This window comes from Ctenopharyngodon idella, chromosome 5 (genome assembly GCF_019924925.1).
Source record: "Ctenopharyngodon idella isolate HZGC_01 chromosome 5, HZGC01, whole genome shotgun sequence".
NCBI lineage: Eukaryota > Metazoa > Chordata > Actinopteri > Cypriniformes > Xenocyprididae > Ctenopharyngodon > Ctenopharyngodon idella.
This window is the reverse complement of record NC_067224.1, coordinates 43,393,356-43,415,304: the sequence shown is the minus strand read 5'-3', so window position 1 is coordinate 43,415,304 and position 21,949 is coordinate 43,393,356. Positions and strand designations below refer to the sequence as shown.

Genomic DNA, 21,949 nt, shown 5'->3' with positions numbered 1-21,949 from the left:
GGCGCACCGGCAGACAAACGAATCAAGTGATGACCGACCCTCCTCGGAGGATCGGTGGAGACCGCTGCGCCCTCACGCACACTGGGTGGCAGGGTTGGCAGAACGGCCCCCTGAGGGCGCCGAAGGGGAACGGGTACCAGATTTTTTAATACCCGAACCCCTCCGGGGGGGGGCTGCCCTCGTGAGTCCCAGACAGCTGGCGTCAGGACTTTTTCTTTGACGGTCCTCAGATCCGCCCTACCCCCGGAAGGCTTCGCCTGTGCTGACCGCCCCGGTCCCCAAGCTCTCTGCGGGGGAGCACGGGTGGCCACGCTGGCCTTCTGCTGCGCTCTATGAGCTGAGGAGCCGGCTATCGGCTGAGGCTGCTCCCGCTCAGCAGCCCCAGGGGGATGAACGCGGCGGGGAAGGAATCTCTGGAAGGCCGCTGATTGTTTACGCGTCTCCTGGAACCTATCGACGACAGATGACACTGCGTCGCCGAATAGGCCCGCAGGAGACAGCGGCGCATCCATGAGGATGTTCTTATCGCTCTCTTTCATGTCCGACAAATTGAGCCACAGGTGTCTCTCCGTGGCCACCAAGGCTGCCATAGAGCAGCCGATTGATTTGGCCGTCTCCTTGGTGGCCCGGAGAGCTAGATCTGTCGCCCTTCTAAGCTCCTGTATAGACTCAAATGTCGCTTCCCTGCTTTCATCTATCTCCCCCAGCAGGTCAGCCTGGTAAGCTTGCAAAATAGACATAGTGTGGAGGCAAGCTGCAGCCTGACCTGCTGCCGAATAAGCCTTGCCCACCAAGCCCGATGTTGTTTTTAAAAGCTTAGTGGGCAATGTCGGGGTCTTGAGGGACGATGCAGACTCGGGCGAGAGATAGCTCGCAAGCGTCTCTTTGACCCGAGGCATCGCCCCATAGCCGTGGTGTTTCAGCCCCACGATGTTACTATATGTTGATGTTTGAGGGCTGAACACACGATACTGAACTGGTCTATTCCACGACCTCGACACCTCGGTGTGGAGGTCAGGAAAGAATGGCAGACCCCGATGCTGGGGTAGTGACCGTGCGGGGAGAAAGCGCTCATCAAGCTTGCTTTTTGATTTCGTCTCGCTTCTCTCTGCGGGCCAGTCTATTTTTTGCTTATCGACTGCCCTGGTCACCACCTCCAGCAGCTCCTCATAAGCTGGAGACGAGGATGGCGGGTCCTCATCTCCAGTCTCGACGCTCACCACGTCAACCTCCTCGGAGGAAGATATGTTGAGCGTCGGTGTCTCCCTCCGGGGGGAAGAAACCGCAGCGCGTGCTTCCACCACCAAAGGAGAGACACTGGGTCTGGCAGGTAAGGGGAGCGATAAGGCTGGGCCCGTCTCTCCCCCCTCTGCCAAATCCATTTGTGATCCCCACGAATGCAACTTCCGCTGTGCCTCAGCAGCAGCAGGACCTGATCCGCGGGGAACACTCGCCGCGGCACCCTCCTCAAAGAGCGCCCGGCGTGATCTTAACACTCTGAGAGTGAGCCGCTCGCAGTGTACACAGACAGCCCCCTCGAGAGCTGCCTGTGCATGCTCAACTCCCAGGCAAACAACACACATCTTGTGTGTGTCCACACCCGAGATGAATCGCGTGCAGGGAAGCACACACTTAATGAACTGCTGCTTGCTGGTTTTCTCCGCCATTTTATATATATATATATATATATATATATATATATATATATATATATATATATATATATATATATATCGTGTCTTGTGAGTGTTTTTTTGAAACTCTTGTCCTCAGACGAAGAGATCACTGTGTGAGAAAACGGGACAGACAGCACTAAATAAGACACACAAGATACAGAGAGCACTTGCTGAAGACAACAGAAGCTAGCGTTCTTTGTTCTGGGTGTGCTTTATAGTTTCCTGGTCCGTGACGTCACCCGCCTCTGACGTCTCGTCTCATCATTGGTTAGATACAGAAGTGCTTCACGACGCAATCACGCAGAGGGTTCCCATCAAGTCATTCAACGTAGCGTCGATAGCTCCCACGAAAGGGAAACACAGTATATACATTATGTATGCACAATTGTTGCAGAATTGATGAATTTTACAGTTATTGAACTGAACTGAATCAACACTGAACTGACTTGAGCTGAATGATGACACTGTTGGCTTGTTAGAGCTGCTTTACAGGAGAATTTGAACATGTTACTATTGTGAAGCTGCTTTGAAACAATCTGTATTGTATAAAGTGCTATAGAAGAAGAGGTGACTTGTATGCATATTCACTATATATTTACAAAATAAACAGAAAAGAAAGGGTGAAAAATGTATTTGTTTCTCAGAACACTGAGTTTTGTTTTCTAAGTGATCAAATTACAATTGTAAATGTACAACCTTTGACAGCGTTTTATGATTCAGCCTCAATTATCGCCCCTCAGGAACAGTTGCAGTGCTTTACAACTATAGGACAGGAAGAGCTAAATAAACTTATCATTGCATCTAAACCAACAACATGTTTATTAGATCCAGTACTAAATAAACTACTGAAAGAGTTGTTACCTGTTACAGAAGAGCCTCTTCTCAATATTATTAACTCGTCTCTATCTCTATGTCAACTGTAAGCTGGCAGTTATTAAGCCTCTCATTAAGAAACTAAAATACTCTTACGACTACAAACTTACACTGGTATTCAGGGACAGGCATTAAGGTGGTTTAGATTGTACCTATCAGACCATCACCATTTTGAAAAAATCTAAGATAACGTTAGTAAATTATGGAGTGCCACAAGGCTTTGTGTTGGGCCTCTGTTGTTTTCAATATATATGCTGCCACTTGGTAATATTATAAGAAAACATGGAATTAGTTTCCACTGTTATGCAGATGATACTCAGTTATATATTTCATCGCGACCAGATGAAATCTCTAAATTATGCAAGTTGACAGAGTATGTTAAAGATATAAAATATTGGATGACTAGTAATTTTCTTCTATTAAATTCAGACAAGACTGAGGTATTACTTATTGGACCAAAAACCTGTACAATTTGCATTTAGAAGGATGTACTGTTACTTAGGTGACCTAGGTGTTATATTAGCAACTTGTCCTTTGAAAATCATATCTCATATGTTACAAAAACAGCCTTCTTCCACCTCAGAAACATTGCTAAGCTACGGAACATGTTATCTGTTTCTGATACAGAAAAGTTAGTTCATGCATTAATGACGTCTAGACTAGATTACTGTAATGCATTACTAGCTGGTTGTCCTGCATCTTCAATAAACAAGCTACATTCAGTTCAGTGAATTCTCCTGTCACAGGAGAAAGCTTATCATGTCACTTGAACACATACTAAACTGAATTGTAAACTGAAAGGTCTATAATAAATGCCATGTTTCGGCATTAGATTAATAAATAAATTAATAAGTATCAGTATTCATGGCACAAATGTTGGCACAAAACACTAAAAATGAATTGGTAACATACATTTTAATACAAATATATTTACATTTTAATATTCTGCTTTAATTGGACCTATCCTTTCCATTTGATCCTTTTATGTAATATTTATTTTTAAAATGTTTTAATTTTATTATATTTTTAAAATTTTTTGATTATATAGTAAAAAAAATAATTAAATACTACCATTCTACAGTTTCTCACTTCTATAGTGTCCAAGCAGTAAAGATTGAGCTCTGGTGCCCTCTTGTTTAACTTGTATCCTATTACACCTGAGCAGCTTCCATAATTTGTGATTGAAACTCATGATGTTTATTGATATATCCGGTGCTTGATCCTCTACGTATTCCTGTATTTTTTTAATGTACTCTATATTATTTAAGCCTGTTTAGTTTGTCATAAATTTCTATTCGGATATTATTACATTTCTTGACCCTTGTGAAATATATATATATACACACACACACAGGGTATCCGCGTAGCATTAAAAGTCTTTAAATGGATTTTGTGAAAATTAAGGCCTTAAAAAGCATTACATTTTATTCCTACTGGCATTAAACTTTTTTTAGATAGTTTTGAAGAAAAATAATACTACAGTTTATATTGAATATAGCCTTCATAATTAATAACTTTAATTTTCTGTTGTAAAATATGTACATTGGTGTGATACACACACGGAACCAGTTTGGTAATTGTGACCTGGAGACGGAAGGCTCAGGCCCGGCGCCATGGTGGGGCAAAGGGGGGCGTTGCCCCCCCAGTTTTGGAGAACTAAATTCAGTTTTACACATCGATATAACTGTTTCATAAAATGATGTTCTATTAACAGTTAGAAATGCACAAAATGTATTGACTTTCCCATTTGTTTCATTATTCTGAAAAGTATTGTAAATTGTGTTTGCAATAATATTTTGTTGTTGTTGTTGTGTTTTTTGTTTTTTGCTGTGGATTTATGGGGGGGCCTTTCTAAGTGTGAGACTCCTGGCCTAATGGAGTCCCGGACCGGCATTAGCCTACCTAATTCGTGAAAATTCGTGGGAACAGGGTTATTATTAACTAAAACTTAAAACATTTAAGTTTTAACATTTAAGTAAATAAAATAAAATAGGCCTATAGTATTTGTTGAAAAACACAAAATTAAAAAAAAAAAAAAAACTAATAAAATGACAAAAGCACATAACGAAATTGCTAAAACAAGAATAAAAAAAAAAAATAAAAAGAAAAGAAAGTAAACTACAATTATCACGGAAACTAAAAATATAAAAATAAAAGCCAATTAAAAATATTAATAGGCTAAAACTACATCAAAAATTAAAATAACACTGTAGGTCTCGCATAAGTCACGTGACTGAAAACTATGAAAACCTTGTGACCAGCCAACTTAAAAAATAAATGAACAAATAAATATGAATAATTAATAAATATATATATAAATTAAAGAAATATTGTTTCGCGCTATTTACTTTGGACTGGACAAAAGTAAATAAAAACAAAAATAAATGAATTCTTGTTTCTCACTCTTTTGTTCTCGCAAGTATTTAAAAAAAAATAATAATTTGTTCGCGCTATTAGCGGCTGTTTTTATTTTTCTGGTATATATTAGTGAGACTGAGTGCGTACTTTTAATGACCATTAAACACTGGCAATGGATATTCGGAAATGGCTTGCTGGCCGTGGCCGTACTGCTGAGAAAATTAAGCATGGTAGTGACCCGACCGACCAACTTGCCCAGCAGCCTCTCCCTGCACAGGCCGTCAAACCAACCGCTAAAGTAGGTGAAGAGCCCGTGCCTGTCCGAAGCAGCAGCGGCATGATGTCAGCGTCACTCGCACCTGTTTTACCCTAGCCGATAGCCCCTGATGACCTTGGGGATGAGGAGCCAAGTCAGGTTCGTCTTGAGAAATATCCAACCTGTGATTTTAACGGGAGAAAGCGGGCTTTCTGTAGTGCCTGGTATAAGAACAGAGACTGGCTTGAGTACTCCTGTAAATCAGATGCAGCCTTCTGCTATGCATGTAGAAAATTCAGCATGGGATCAAATGCAAATTCCGACCGAGCTTTCACTCATACCGGCTATTCAAACTGGAAACACACAAATGACAGCACTAAAGGATTTGGGAAGCATGAAACTTCTAAGGAGCATTTAAAATGCATGATTTTGTGGAAGACCAAAATAACTCGCCGCACAGTGGGTAAAGAAATTTCCACTCTTGTCAATACTGAGCAACTAGGAAGAAATCGTGTATATGTGTCAGCGATAGTGGACATAGTGTAGTTCATTGCTGTGAACGACCTTCCTTTGCGAGGGAGTTTAGATGCCGTGGACTCCATGGGAGAGAAAAGTGGTGGTCTCTTCTTAGCCTTATTAGAGTACACACTGAAAAAGGACAAAGAGTTCGCAAAAGCATTCAGCACAATTCCACGTAATGCCACGTATACGTCCCATGACATCCAGAACCAAGTCATATCTCTAATGAGTGAGATTGTCACAGAGCACATTGTGAAGGAGATTCGTGGTACACCCTTACAGTAGATGGAACGAAAGACTCAACTGGGTGTGAAAACATTTCTATTATACTGAGATATGTTGATGACAGTTGTTGTGTGCGAGAGAGATGCTGAAAATGACTACAAGCAAACAATGTGACGCCTTGACCTTAACTGAACTAGTTATCTCCGAAATAACTAATGTTGGCCTTAGCCTTGACAAGGTTTTAAGTCAGTGTTACGACAGTGCCAATGTTATGTCTGGATAACACGGCGGAATGCAAAAAATACTGCAAGACAAATTAAATCGTGAAGTGCCATATGTGCATTGCTTTAATCACCAGCTGCATTTAGTGGTGGTTAATGCAATGTCGTCTGAGAGAGTGATAGAGAACTTTTTCAATGTGTGCAATTCCCTTTACACATTTTTTCGGAAACCCACTGTAGCAGCACAATACACTGGTGAAAAACTGAAAAGACTGCTTGCTTAGTGATGGACTGGGCACCTCGCTACAGTGTCAGTCATTGTGAAATCTGGTGACAGCATAACTGAAACGCTGCGCGAGATCGAATCCACTCACTCATTCAGCACGGATGTGAGACTTGAGGCTACAGGCTTACTTAAAGCCACAACCGAGCCAAGCTTCAGCTTCATAGCTTATATGAGCCATAAAATCCTGGGCCTCCTCGATCCTTCAAATAAACTGTTGCAATCTGAGGCTGCTGATCTTTACACCAGTGTCCAACTAGTCCGCAGCACCTTTGAGTGTATTGAACATCTACGATGCGATGCGGAGTTTGAAAACCTGTGCCATGAATGTGAATACCACCAGGTATCAAGCACTCTTGCCACACCAACATGCAAACGACAAAGACTCATGAACAAAACCATGCAGGATTATGTGGTTGAAAGCACAGTGGGTCAACGTGATGGAGACAAAAGTGAGTGCAAACGAATATTCTTTTATACTTTGGATGTCGTGCTGGGGGAAATCTCATCACGATTTAGCGAAAGAAATACCTAGCTGGTAGAGGCTCTATGTGCCATGGACGCTGACAGCCCCTTTTTTCTGGACGTGAACAAGATCAAGCCGCTGTTGCAGTTAACCACAACTGAATCGGTGGAATCAGAGTTCACTGTAGCTCGCAATTTTTTCCTGAATGAACTTTTGATCAAAACTATAGACAAGAAGTGGATCCCACACACTCTGAAAAGATACTGCGAGGTTTTGTCGACAATGCCAACAGTACTGCTAGCAATAAAACTTGCATTGACATTTGGGGCGTCGACTGCAATGTGTGAACACAGACGCAGTATGCTGCACGAGCGAAAAGCTCACCTTGTTCAATTATCATTTGAGAAGGACCTGACAACTAAGTTCCAGAAGGAAGGAGAATGGAATGAGATGCTTCTCAGGAGGTTCAGCACAACATCTAGGAGGCTACAACTCTTTTAATAGTAAGTTAAATGTTTCTGACCCTGTCTGCAGTGTCAGTTAGGCCTATATGTGGTTTCATTCTGTTTTTTTTCCATTATGGCAGGCTTTCTGTCATGCGTGGAAAGAAATATATAATTAGGCTTATTATAATGATGCGCAGTTTCACACTCAGACATGTCACCCCATTAATCTAGGAAAAACACTGTTGCAAACATAATTTACATCATTTTAAGAATAATTAAACAAATGTTTTTTAAAGTGATATTGTTCCTTTTGTGTGTAGGCCTATTTCTGATTTTAAACTCTCAACTACGGAATCCTCTCCTGCCAGCGCTCTTCGGCCAGTGAATGGACTCTTGGCTTGGTACCTGGCTTATATGCTCACGGATCTTCTTTCGGCATTTTTGCTATATGGACTGCTTCCTGGTTTGACTCTCTCTGCACTGTCTATGGTCCTGGTTTGCTCATTGATCTCACTGTTGCTCGTCTGTCTCTCTCACTCCGCACCTGCTCTCACCTTTGGACTGTTCGCTGTTCTGACTGACTCCCCGGGCGGTAGCGAACTCTGCCTGGACTTCGACATATCCTCTTCTCTTTGCCCTGCTGGAGTTGTTGGCCCAGCCCGGCCCTCTGAGGCCTGTTGCACAAAGCCGGTTTCAGTTGCTACCCAGGTAAGTTCAAGATTAGTTTGAGCAAACTCTGGTTTTTCGGGCTCATGAAGGTGGATTGGTTTTTAGCGGGGTTCATTGCTATGGTAATTTACGCTACACGGCTAACCTGCTCCGGAGCAGGTTTTAATCTGGGTTAGAGATCACAAACCCAAACTCGACCAATCAGCTGTGAGTAAAGTGACACGTATCTGATGTAATAAAGCCACTCCCCCTGTATCTCCCGCTCCAAATTAAATCAGTTTATAGTGAAAACATTTTAGAGACAAAATTGCTCAACATTTGCTGTTAATTATTCATTATATTTATATTAAATAAATTAAAATTATGAATAATTCATGACATATTCATATAATTAGGCCTATTATATTAATTGACAATATTGAACTTTGCTTTTAAATTAAAATAAATATAATGCATGCATAATATATAAAGCTTTTAAACAGGTTAAGCGTATTCTTTTGAGCTCTTTGTGAAACTATATTAACTATTTGTTTGATTCACATGCATTGATATAGTCAGATATTTTCTTTCAGCTGCTTTTTCAAACTTTCACTGCAGCAGCAGTGTTTATTCCTGCTTTGTAAATGCGTTTTATTTCATATTTTTCATAACGATCTCTTAATCTTCGGAAGCGACACGAATTGCACTGCTCTCTCGCGAGAAGTGAATCAAACTGACGTTCTCCTTGTTCCGTGTGATTGGCTGTTTGCCGCACATGTCAGACTTTCAGGTGCACGTGCTTTGCAAACTCTGGATTAAACCTGAGTTAACAGAGAAAGTTTATACCGAGCGTTGTGCAACAGTTAAACTTGATCTAAACCAGGTTGGATTTATCTGGATTTGTCAACTGCAAACCTACTCTGAAACTCAGAGTTTGTTCAATTAGCTTCATGCAACAGGCCACTGATCTTCTGTTTCATTAGTAAAGTTTGATTTGCTGCTATATATCCCCGCTTTTGGGTCTTTTCCTGACAAAGTTATAGGCCACGATGATATAGTGATTGACAGTTCAGCACTTCGTGAACAGACAGCGACATTAATAGCTAAGCGCATACTCGCACGCGCTTAGAGCTTGTCACGCAGGCAATAATATCGAGTAATAATAAATATCCCAAGTAAATAAATAAATGAAAAGGAGCAGGGCAGCGGGCCAAATCAGTCGCCGGGTACATGTAATGGCGCCCCCCATGGGATTAAAATACCCCCCAAGTTATGCCATCCTGGCGCCGCGCCTGGCACACTATGGCAGTGTTGCAGGTGGTCCAGTCTGACCTGCTAAGAAAGGCTCAAAAGCAGACTGTGGCGAGTTGCGCGTCCCCTCGTAAAAACTGGGGACTGGCTCGTCACGCTCAGCAGCCTCATAATATCTAACACCCGCCCCTTCTCAATATCTCCACATAAAACCTCCTTCTCCGCCAACCTCTGGTGCTTCGGGGGGCAGCGGTTTTCAGTGAAATGTTAGGTGTTCCCTTGATTCCTGTAACACATCAGGATGCGGAACATCTAACATCCCCTCAAAGGGAAGTATCAAAATTAGTGCCCATTTCAGAGAACTTGGCAGCGTGGAGCTACTGCCAGGGATTTCTGTGTGGGTTCTAAAGACAGTAGAAAAAGGATACAGAATCCAATTTATTCATCGTCCTCCGCGTTTCAGCGGCATGGTCTCCACTACCGTGAAGCCGGAGCAAGTGACTTTACTGTTACAAGAGCTGCAATCTCTTCTGAAGAAGGGGCCATAGAGCATGTTTCCCCCTCTAGAGAGAGAGTCAGGTTACTACAGCAGATACTTCTTAGTTCCCAAAAAGGACGAGGGGCTGCGTCCAATCTTAGATCTTCGAGACTTAAACCATTTAGTCAAAGTTCTCAAGTTCAAGATGTTAACCGGAAAGATGATCGTGTCGCAATCTAACATCACGATTGGTTCGTCACGGTCAATCTCAAGGACGCATATTTTCACGTAGAAATATTGCCACAACACAGGAGGTTCCTGAGGTTCGCTTTCAGGGGCGAAGCTTACCAATATCGGGTTCTTCCATTCGGCCTAGCCCTGTCACCCCGCACATACACAAAATGCATGGATGCAGCACTGGCTCCATTCTGACTCCAGAGCATTCGCATTTTGAATTACATAGACGACTGGCTAATACTAGCACAGTCACAAGAGATGACGTTACAACACGGATGTCCTACTAGCTCATTTAGTTTCTCTAGGGTTGAGACTAAACGAGAAGAAAAGTGTTCTCTGTCCTACCCAGAGAACGACATTTAGGGGTCATATGGGATTCGACCATGATGCGGGCACAATCGTCTCCCGCTCAAGTCGAGACCATTCTAACCACCCTGAACAATGTCAGGCTAGGCCAAAATTGCACTGTTCTGCAGTATCAAGAAATGTTAGGTCACATGGCATCAGCGTCCTCGGTGATTCCTATAGGCCTCTTGCATATGAGACTGTTTCAGTTGTGGCTCAGAGCCGGGAGATTTTGTCCAAGCAATTCCCCACGGCAAATAAGGGCAAGGGCACGCGCTGAGTGCTTTGTACCCTTTCTATGTTTTTGGTAAGTCACACACTAATGCTTTGTGTACCTTCAAAAATCCATGTTTATGGTAAGGGTTACGCGCTGTGGCTTCGTTCCCTTTCTATGTGGCTTAGACCCCAGTTCTTCACCTTGGGTCCCACTCTATATGTGTTGATGTTGCAAGATTCCAACAACAGACGCTTCCCGGGTTGGGGAGCGGCCTTAGGTGGCCGTCCAGTCCAAAGGGATATGGTGAGGTCATCATCTCGATTGGCACATCAATTGCCTCGAATTGATGGCTGTATTTCTGGCCCTGAAGTACTTCCTCCACCAGCTAAGGGGTTACCATGTCCTAGTGCGGGTGGACATTTCGACGGTAGCCTCTAATACGAATCGCCAGGGTGGACTGCGTTTGCGATGTCTAGACAGGCTAGTGCAGCACATTCTGCTCTGGGCTCAGGACAAGTTCCTGTCCCTCAGGGCAATTTATATCCCCAGATATCTGTCCAGACAGAGCATACCGACGGGGGAGTAGAAACTCCACCCAAGGTAGTCAAATCTGGTAAAGATTTTATGAACAGAAATGGACCTCTTCGCCCCAACAGGCAGCGCAATGTCCACTGTACTTCTTTCTCCCTCCACTAGATCAAGTTATGCCAACAAATGGGGTGTCTTTGAAAGATGATGTACTGCACACAATGCAGATCCAGTAAACTGCCAAGTTGCTGCAGTTCTGGATTTTCTGCAGGAAAGGTTATCAACAGACACATGCCCCGCCACTCTCAGGGTTTATGTGGCCGCTCTTTCAGCTTGCCACGCTCTGATTGACGGGGTGCCCTTGTGCAAAAATGTCCTGCTCTCTGGCTTTGTTCGGAGAGTTAGGTGGCTTAAGCCTCCTTCTAGAACCAGGATTCCTTCATGGGACTTATTCCTAGAGGACCTGGTTGAGACCCCTTTGAACTGTTAGAGTCAGTTTCTGACAAGCTGTTAACTCTGAAAATGTTTTTTCTTATGGCTATAACTTCTCTGAAAAGAATTGGGGATTTGCAGGCTCTGTCCATTGTGCTATCCTGCTTAGACTTTGCCCCAGGGATGGTGAAAGCTATTATGCATCCTCATCCTGACTATCTGCCTAAGGTTCCTTTCTTGAACTCGCATCTGGTCACTCTCGAAGCCTTCTGCCCTCTAGCGTTCACTACGCCGGAGCAAGAGAGGCTTCACAGACTGTGACCAGTCCGTGCTCTTCAGACCTACATCCACCGCACTAGCCAGTGGCGTAAGTCAGAGCAACTATTCGTTTGTCACAAAACAGACCATGTCACATTGGGTAAGAGATGCTATTGCCCTTGCCTATGAGGTGCGTGGTCACACTTTGCCAACAGGCATCAGGGCTCATTCCACCAGGGGGGTTGCCTCTTCTAGAGCTTTGGCGGGGGGCGCCCCCTTACAAAATGTTTGTGATGTGGCAGGTTGGTCCTCTCCGCACACATTCATAAAGTTTTATAGTTTGGATGTTCATGTTACTCCGGGCTCTTGCGTCCTTGACTCAACATCACAAGCTAGTGTCTGAGACTCTCTGCACTTGTGACACACTTCACAGCCTGGGGGTCCGGACACACAGTGCGGCGGCGTGGGTATTCTCGTTCCCATAGCGCTGAATTAAGCGCAGCTCAAGTGTAGCCTTTGAAAGGGAACGCCCCGGGTTACTTCACTGTAACCCTGTTTCCTGAAAAGGCAGGAACGAGAAGCTGCGCTTCATTACTGCACTGGGATGTCCCGGGACTGCTCTTCAGACAAAATGTCTGCAGATGCACCTGTGGCACATCTAATTATAGCCTTGCATATGACGTGTTCCAATGACGTCACGCAGGCTATAAATATAGGTCAATTTCATTGACGTTGTTTTACACGTATTCACAGCTGGTCACGACTTAAAGACGTTCCCATAGCGCTGAATTAAGCGCAGCTTCTCGTTCCCGCCTTTTCAGGGAACGGTTACAGTGAAGTAACCCGGGGCGATTCAAATACTTAACTTTTTTTTAGTGTATTTAACTGTTAAGGGCATGGAAGAAATTTCTGGGAAATTTAATTATTACACTGCATTTAGGGAAACCAAATCCTAACCCTTGTGGAGTTAATAAGAACCCATTTTAAATACTGTATGTCCCCTAGTAGGGGGAAAGAAAAAATGATGAAATTCTGAATTGACCAGTCAGCATTCAGGATCATAACTCTGTTTTATTATAATCAGCATGCAAAAAGAAACATTGAAATATGCCGAAACATATTAAACAGAATTAGCAGAAAAAAAGCATTTTGCAGAAAAAAAAAAGCTGACAGAAAAAGAAATTAAACGCTTGTAAAATGACTGATATGCAGTGTTGGGAAAAGTTACTTTGGAAATTAATGCATTATGCCCATAAAAAGCAACTATTGCATTACTTAGTTACTTTTTAAGGAAAGTAATGTGTTACGTTACACACAACGCCTCTGCGCTTACGATTCCTCTCAACATGTCGACAGGAGAGGCGTCAGTCAATAAATGGAAAAACAAAGTAACTTGTGCTGCTTATTTGAAAAAGTAACTCAGATATTAAATTGTAAATTTAAAAGTAATGTGTTACTTTACTAGTTACTTGAAAAAAAGTAATCTGATTACGTAACTCAAGTTACATAATCAGTTACCCCCAACACTGCTGATATGCAAATCAGTTTAGTCTATATTCAGATTTTACATGTTAGCGTCTAGATCCTTTTTGCCCAACGGCCGCACGGATCTGCTCCAGCAGTTTTCCTCTGTTGTTTGTGATGTTTTTTCCAGCGACCTCCACGAGATCAGTGATCATCTTAGCGCTGTAAGGACCTTGAAAGGTCTTATAATTTTTCCTCCAGTCCTCAATTTTATCTGAAGAAACATTAACACACTTAAATCAGAACACAGATGATATTTTAGCTTTATTCAGGACATTGTAAGATTTTAACTTGCCTCCACAGTTGACCATATTAAAGAGAGGGATGTGGATCACGGTTGGAGTGTTTTTGCCTTTAAACACATAGAAGTCCTTTGGTTTCTCTGAGTGTCCACTGGGAATGTTGACCTCAGGGAAAGGGATGTTTAGTTTCTTGCACGTCTTGGCAGCTTCCTTCACCGTCTGCAGTGGAAAAGCAGCAGAATTTCTCTTGTTTTTTTAATCACTAATATTTTCTTATGAAACTGTAGAGAATTAAATATGCGTGTAATACCATGAAAGGATCACCCTCACTGAAATCCAGTGAAATGATGAGGTCGATGTTTCTCTCTTTTCTCAGCACTGAGAAGTAGGGTGAGTTGAGCAACAGCCCGGCGTCTTCAAAGTCTCTCGTCTCAGTTTCCAGAAGAGTGGAGGGCACTGCTTTGCCTAAGGGATCACAGCATTATTATATTATTCACATGGATGGTACATTTCCAGTTAACAGGTCTGTTCTTGCCTGTCATGTTGTGGAGAAAGTTATAATTCCTGCCCCAGATCCACTGATTTATGCATTTAATAATGCTCTTCCAAGAATCTGTAAAACAAATACACTCTTATTAAGTTCTTCAGTTCTTAGGCTCAGTAAATAGTTCTTGAAGCTACACTATAGATGATATATATATATATATATATATATATATATAGGCCTAAATGTATTTGAATTGCATATAACATTTCCACTCATTTGAATTACACAGTTTTAACACAAACTAATAAACTTAATGTGATGCATATTTGTCAGTCGTACATAAATGAATCAGTTCAGATTTCTACAATAGTGCTGAAGTGTTTTTTTTATTTTTTTATTCACAATAACCAGATATATATGTATATATTGATAAATCTCATACATTTTAAAATTGAATATTGCTTGTTCCACAGCTAGCCATGTTTTAACCATGTTCACAGTTTTTCAACAATGAACAGATTTATGCTGATTCTAAGCTATTTGAAAATATTATTTATATATTATGATTGAAATAAAACCAAATAGATGCAAGTAGTTGTCTGCAGAAATCTGACCTGTTTATTTATGTGTGAACAAATATGCATCACATTATTGCATGTTTATTAGATGTTAAAACAATGGATGGAAATTTTGGGTAACAGTAAGGTACACTTAAGGTGTAAATCAGCATCCACACAACTTTAGAAAAGTGGTGTGGAGAATGGATGGATGGATATTAGAAACAGTTCAACCTACCAAATAGCCAGAAACCAATCCGATCACTCAATCTGTTGCATACATCTGTGGTGTAACTCTTCACATTCAGTTTATCTGGTTTTTTATGAGCAATTCTCAGTCTGTCCTCATGGCCTCCAGGGAGGTCTGTAAAAAGGCGGGACATGTACATTAGTGAGTTCTTCTTATTCTAGTTTGAGTATCTTTTTTGTTTCATGGTTTGATTTTCATAATTGTTTTTAAATTTAGCCAGAAAGCAAAAATAGACTGTCATACATTTTTTAAAAGTACATTTAATCATTAACAGATGCTTTTATCTAAAGCGACTTTCAAATGACACATTTTAAACGCATATATGATATGAAATATGGCCGTTTGTATTTTATAGAGTATTTAATTAATTTATTTTTTTAAAGTTTCCTTCTCAAATCTAAAGGCCTGTTCACACCAAGGACGATAACTATAACGATAACTATTTTAACGTTCACATCGTCCACACCAACGCACAATATCGTTGTTTATTAAAGGGCTAGTTCACCCAAAAAATGAAAATTCTGTCACCCTCAAGTTGTTCTAAACCTGTATGAATTTGTTTCTTCTGCTGAACACAAAAGAAGGTATTTTGAAGAATGTCTGTAACCAAACAGTTAATGGACCCCATTGACTTCCATGGTATTTTTTTTTACTACTATGGAAGTCAATGTCCATCAACTGTTTAGTTACACATAATCTTTCAAATATCTTCTTTTATGTACAAAAGAAAGAAACTAATTGAGGGTGAGTCAATTATGACAGAATTGTAATTTCTGGCTGAACTATCCCTTTAAAGTAATCCATGTGACTCCAGTGGTTTAACCTCAGTTTTATGAAGTGACGTGAGAGCTTTGTTTGTGCAAAAAACAAAATGTAGCACTTTATTTACAAAATATTAATCTTGTAATCTTGTAAAATACTAATATTTTTTAGGTGAACTAACCCTTTAAGCGCAAGCTGCAGTTTTGTCGTCGTCTGCTTTAAATGCTCGAGCTCTTTAAAGCAGGATGGATTCTGATTGGCTGTCAATGTTTTTATTGTTCATCAGCTGGAAGAAATTGTTCTGAAAGTGATTCCAACGATATTGTTTCTCTGCGCCGTTACAGTTGTGGTGTGGACTCTGCTATTCTTTTATATTTAGAGCGATTTTAGAACTATATCTTTATCCTCATAGTTATAGTCCTTGGTGTGAATGGGCCTTTAATTAAGACGTGAACACAAGGCTGTGAAGGACATACAGACCAATAAGTGGCTTGTTACCGTTCAGTGTTGTCCTGATGGATTCATCAAAAGCAGAAGGATCTTTGCCAGCCAAAACAGAGAGATTCATGTCCACGAGGTTCATGAGCACCTGGTAACACTCGTCTGGAGACTTTGGATCTTGTTGTCTGCGGTCTGACATACGGTCCAGTCGTGCTTCTGGTGGTTTGATTGCTTCTTTACTCCTCTCAGGCTGTTCTATAAAATTTAGGGTCACATGATCCTTCAGAAATCATTCTAATATGCTGATTTGCTGCTTAAGAAACATTTCTTCTTATTATTATTATCATATTTTTGTGAAAACTGTGATGCACTACTATTCAAAAGTTTGGGGTAAGATAAAAATGGATACTTTTATTCAACAAAGATGCTTTAAATTGGTCAAATGTGACAGAATAGACATTGATAAAGATTTCCATTTCAAATATATGCTGTATTTTTCAACTTTTTTCTATTCATCAAAAATCCTGGAAAAAAGTATCATGATTTCCATAAAAATATATATACGAGAAACTGTTTTCAACATTGATAATAATCATAAATGTTTCTTGAGCAGCAAATCATCATATTAGAATGATTTCTGAAGGATCATGTGACACTGAAGACTGGAGTAATGATGCTGAAAATTCAGCTTTGATCACTAAATTACATTTTACTTAATATTCACATAGAAAACTGTTATTTTACATTGTAAAAGTATTTTAAATATTACTGTATTTACTGTATTTTTGATCTAACAAATGCAGCCTCGGTGAGCAGAAGAGACTTATTTCAAAAACATCAAATCAGGGCTGTTAAATAGTTAAATGAAATTTATAACTAAAGAAACGCTTTACCCTTCCTCATTTCCTGAAATATTGTTTCCTTTTGTTGAAAGAAATCTGAAAAACAAAACAAAACAAAACAAAAAATCAAATGGATGGTAATGAAATAACTAATTAATAATAATTTAAGCCAAATTCAGTCCACAGAACCTTTTATCTTTTGCCAGAGGAGTTTCTTAATCTCCACTTCATCAGCTAAAGCGCTTCCGCATAGAGCTGCAGAAAAACAGAGACAGTAAAACACTGGACACAGGTACAAAATAACACCTTAACACAACATAAACAGCACATATTATCACACAATAAGCTAATAATACAGACCTGAAATTTAGGTACATTTTGTACAGTGTGCAATGTAATATAAATTGATATTACAAATATTAAACTCCCCTTTAACAGAGTTTGTTACCTTGCAGGTACAGCATGTCAAATTCATACTGCTGATTTTTCTTGGAGCCTTGGTGAAACTGACTGCCAAAGTTGGAGGCGTCCACAAACGCTCCAGTGAGAGAATAACCTGCTTCATGTGGAGTGATCTCAAACCAGGGGTCTGCAGACAGAAACACGTCTATATAACAGCCGACACAAGCAAATGAACTCTCTGTCTTTCTTTCAGACAAACACAGACCTCCGTTATCAAGCTGTTTGCAGTTCTTGTCGATCACGGTGTAGATGGGAAACGGGACTTTACCGTCTTTGCTCTGCTGGCTCCACTGCTCTGTGAGTGTGTGTTCGTCGATCTATAGAGAACACAGATTTTGCAGCTTCATGTTATTGTAGAGACCGGACGACAAATACATTCCATTTCCTCAATCACCAATAAGTTCAAGATTTAAAACTTGTACAACAACAGTTATCTTGCCTCAAAGCCTCAAGTATCTTTACATTTACGCAGTGAGAGACTTTATAAAGAGAAAAAGAAATTTCATCATTTCATACTTGAGATAAAGAAATATGACTGTTGAAGTACAAAAGTCATTTTGGAGATTTTACTTTTCAGGTCAGTTTTATCTCTTATGATGTTGGTTAAAACAGGTGAATATGTTTTACACTGTTTGTATTTTCAGATATAGTCAATATAAGCCAGATTTTATGAACAAATGACTCTTATGAACTGGTTCTTTTCATTGAGTCAAAAACACACAGAGGGAGCAACATGTGCATAGACCAATTCATGAACAAATGACTCTTATGAACCGGATCTTATTAGTGATTCAAAACACAGCGCAACCCGTGTAGCCCGATTCAGTAGACCACTTTTAAATCACTGAATCAAAATCTGATCACTAAATAAACTGCAAGATATCAATAACTTGTTCTCTATAAAAATGCTACTTTTCCATGAGTTGGATTGAGCAATTCGAATCGAATCTCCTCCGGATAAGATATCTGTGATTGTGGTACACTATTATTTTCCACAACGTTTTTTTTTATATTTATTTTGACCTTTGTAGAGTACCATAAGCATTTTATCATTTTCTCGTCAAGAAGATTTCGATCATGGTGTAAGAAATCTATTCAAAAACGTTGTTTAAACAAAAAATCGATCTTAGCTCCGGTGATGACAGACGCGTTGCTTTAAAGCGATATGTGTATTGTGAAAAGCGCAAATTTGACTTGATTTTATTATTACTTATTGTTAATTAATCGCATACATCTTATTTCAATGGATTCATTATTCATATCACGTTCATTGTCTCACCTATGTATTCATTTTGTGTTACAACATATGCAACAATTTGGCTTCTCATTTGTAGTAGTCTAAACCTATTCCTATAAGCTCAGAGATATTTAGAATCAGTTGATATGCTTAACAGAAAATGTCTGTCATTTGTTTTTAATTAATTTTTTAAAAGTACAATGACTTTGTGGTCCCTCTCAGGGAATGCAACTGTTTTGCATATTAATGGATTCAAATGTCTATGTCATCCCATAAATCCACAAGAAATATGCATTATTGCTTGCTTTGGTGTTGTCTCTCTGTCCTGGGTCTTGAATAGGCTATTTACAGACCTCTTTCACATATGACGTGATGAACATCACTGCCCAGACGTCAGTCAAGCTGAAGAAGTCTTTCCCATAGTAATATTTCTTCAGTTTGGCAAATGCTTCTTTCCAGCTGACTTCAGGACCGCTGAGTCTCTTGATGATCTTGTCTTTCACAGTCTCTAGTTTGGTGGACCAGTCTGGTTCCTGATATAAGGAGGCCATGCACCTTCAGAGGAACAACAAATGTTCTCATTTTTGACATTCAACCAAGTGTGTGTGTGTGTGTGTGTGTGTATGTTTCTCAGGGTTTGTACCAGGTGGATCCAGAGACTCCACTCAGATAAAGGATGGAGTCCAGAAGACCTATTTTCTGGAGCTGAACCAGGGATCCCAGCAAACCCACCATGGCTCTTTGTCCTCCTCCAGAACCCAGTAAGGCAATGTTTGGCACCTCATTCTGAAACACACACAACTCAAAGCATTATATCCACCTTATTTTTAAAGTAAGAGCCCAGCTAACAGGGAACATTCTCAGAACTTTAGCGAACGTTCTGGCAAGGTTCTCTTAAAGTTATGAACAAACAGTCTTCAAGTACCTGTAACATTAATAGAATGTTCATTCAATGTTATCTGGTCTTTATGTTCTCAAAACGTTAGCATAAAAACGTTATTTATTCTTTTTTCCCTAAAATGTTTAGTTGGACGTTTGTCTAACATTTTTTAAATGTTATTACTTGTTTCAGAATGTTCAGAGATTGTTCGAAAGTAATGTTTCAATAATGTTTGCAAAATGTAATGTTTTCCTTAAAGGAACACGCCACTATTTTTGAAAATAGGCTAATTTTCCAACTCTTGTTAAATATGGATATTTTTTTACACAAACGCATCGCTTCGCTTCAGAAGGCCTTTATTAACCCCCCGGAGCCGTGTGAAGTACGCGTTTATGATGGATGGAGGCATGTTCTTCAGCTCATACTCGTTGGTATCACTCACTGCCATTATAAAGCTCGGATGCGTCAGGATATTTATTAAAATATCTGCGATTGTGTTCATCAGAAAGAAGAAAGTCATATACACCTAGGATGGCTTGAGGGTGAGTAAAGCTTGGGGTAATTTTCATTTGAAAGTGAACTAATCTTTTAACGCTGATGCATCATTGTTGACTTAGTATTGTTTCAATGGTTTCTTGCTAAGAATGGCATAGTTCAAGAAAGTGAAATTGTTGTGACATGTGATGTTCATCGGCCACAGCACCATTCACAGGTCATCTCAGATATGTGAAGTATAAAATAAGAAGCTTTACCTGACTGCACTGTATCTGAAGCTTCTTCAGGCTTTCTAGAACAGATTTTTTCCTTCCGGCTACAAACTCCGCTTCATTCTTATTCAGAGAGGGTTCGATTCGCACCTTACCGCTGCAGCGACAGACAGAACAGTCCTGAATTTAACTTATTTGATATTTAGATATTGAATATTCTAGATTTCAATGCAATTAAGTCTGCAGTTTATGTTGAACAGTTATTATCATAGTTAGACTTTAATTGTGTAAGTAATGTAGTACAAAACTTATTTTAATGCTTCCATGAATCTGAGCAGGATTACATACCTTTTCTGGGGTTTGGATGCGCTCATCTATAAAACAATAGAGTCCACATGCAAGTCAGTTTCTGTTATTTGAGATTATATATATATATATACCTTTTAAATGCCTTGATATTGCTGAAACGACATTATTTACTTTAAGCTTAAAAGCTATACTTACTATTCCTGTAAATCCTGAGTCTTCACCAACAACACCACAGCAGCTGTTTCCTTTATATGCGGAGAGATGCTCTTTATATGGCTATGAAACTGCACTGCAAGTCCAGAAATAATCATGAGGGTGAAGTTGTGAATGATAAATTACACAATCATTCACAGGGACCAGGAAAATGTTGATATTTCCTTGTAATTAATCATGCAACCTCTTCTCATGCAGCTCACTTTTTTTTTTTCTTTTTTTTTTTTTTCCGTTGCAGGCACCAGGTTGATCTTATTGAACATGTTTATATAAGGCTCTTTTTACTGAGAAAAGGCAAAAGACTTCAGACACATTACCAGGGATAGGGATGCTTGTAAATTAATAATGTTGTGTGATATTTCATTTATGTTTGTTTCTTTAACAAACATTAATATTATCATTTAGGGATATTCTAGAAAGTAATTCATAGATGTAATTCAGTATAATGATCCATATATACAGGCAAGCAGATGTGCCTAAAATATGAACACACATGCTAAATTTTATGTTGCGAGTTTTCCATATAAAACCATTATAAAGAATATGCTGCTTAATACATTAAGACAGTGATTTTGGAGGACCAAATTCCATTCCACAAAAGGTTCTTTTAGATTTTTAAAACCGTTGTTAGTCGGTGTGACTTTTTATAGTGCACCTTTTAACCCTAGGATTATTCAGGTAGGTAAGTTTAGTCAAATCTAGCCTAAACCATAAAGTACTCACCCGCCGGCAGGCTGAAGTCCTTCAGGGATGACGTAGAAGACTACCAATCGTAACAATAAAAAAATGCTTTTATTGGTTACAATACAAAGCAGTTGATGCAAAATAAAAAAATAAAACTTAAATCAGCTTAAGCTAAAAAGCTCTATAACCTAGCTTTTATCCAGCAATATTGGAGATGCTGTTAAGCGCCGCTTGATGGGTATCAGGTGTCCTTCTACGCTTAATGCATGCAGCATCTGAGGAGGCCTTTTACTCGTCAGACTTTTATACTACTTTTTGGGAAATTGCAACTTCATCTTCATCGATTGATCAATGCCTTGTATAATCTAATCTTCCTGTTGTAGGTCTATCAGTCTCTGTATCTCTTGCTTACTAAGCCAAATGTCCTTCCTCTTGGTTTACGCTGTTGTCTTCTTCTAGCACTCTTCCTCTTCTTCTAGCACTCTTCCTCTTCTTCACTGAAATCTTCGTCTAGATCACCTCCATCTGACGTTGCAACATGCTTTCTTCATCCTGACTGTCCTTCATACTTACTTTGTGGTTGATTACAAACATCAAACTCAAAAACCTAACTTTCACAACTGCTGCTTAGTCAT

General features: G+C 39.9%; 1 protein-coding gene across 4 annotated transcripts in view; it reads right to left on the bottom strand.

Moving 5' to 3' along the window:
* Positions 1–21,814, bottom strand: part of LOC127513086 (cytosolic phospholipase A2 gamma-like) — a 58,221-nt gene extending 36,407 nt beyond the window's left edge. The window contains exons 1-16 of one of the 4 annotated variants that reach the window (XM_051894628.1): positions 21,354–21,728; positions 20,613–20,706; positions 20,457–20,482; positions 20,154–20,265; positions 19,165–19,307; positions 18,875–19,076; positions 17,490–17,601; positions 17,271–17,411; positions 17,012–17,077; positions 16,874–16,918; positions 16,038–16,235; positions 14,766–14,891; positions 14,019–14,096; positions 13,794–13,948; positions 13,537–13,702; positions 12,769–13,455 (exon numbers count right to left, since the gene is read on the bottom strand). In XM_051894628.1, the coding sequence (XP_051750588.1) occupies positions 13,289–13,455; positions 13,537–13,702; positions 13,794–13,948; positions 14,019–14,096; positions 14,766–14,891; positions 16,038–16,235; positions 16,874–16,918; positions 17,012–17,077; positions 17,271–17,411; positions 17,490–17,601; positions 18,875–19,076; positions 19,165–19,307; positions 20,154–20,265; positions 20,457–20,482 (1,737 nt within the window). In that variant the 5' untranslated portion in view covers positions 20,613–20,706; positions 21,354–21,728 and the 3' untranslated portion in view covers positions 12,769–13,288. Of the gene's footprint in view, positions 1–12,768; positions 13,456–13,536; positions 13,703–13,793; positions 13,949–14,018; positions 14,097–14,765; positions 14,892–16,037; positions 16,236–16,873; positions 16,919–17,011; positions 17,078–17,270; positions 17,412–17,489; positions 17,602–18,874; positions 19,077–19,164; positions 19,308–20,153; positions 20,266–20,456; positions 20,483–20,612; positions 20,707–21,353 lie in introns of those variants that run through there. The other 3 variants (XR_007930323.1, XM_051894627.1, XM_051894625.1) reach the window with 3 other exon arrangements.
* Positions 21,815–21,949: the final 135 nt, after the last annotated feature.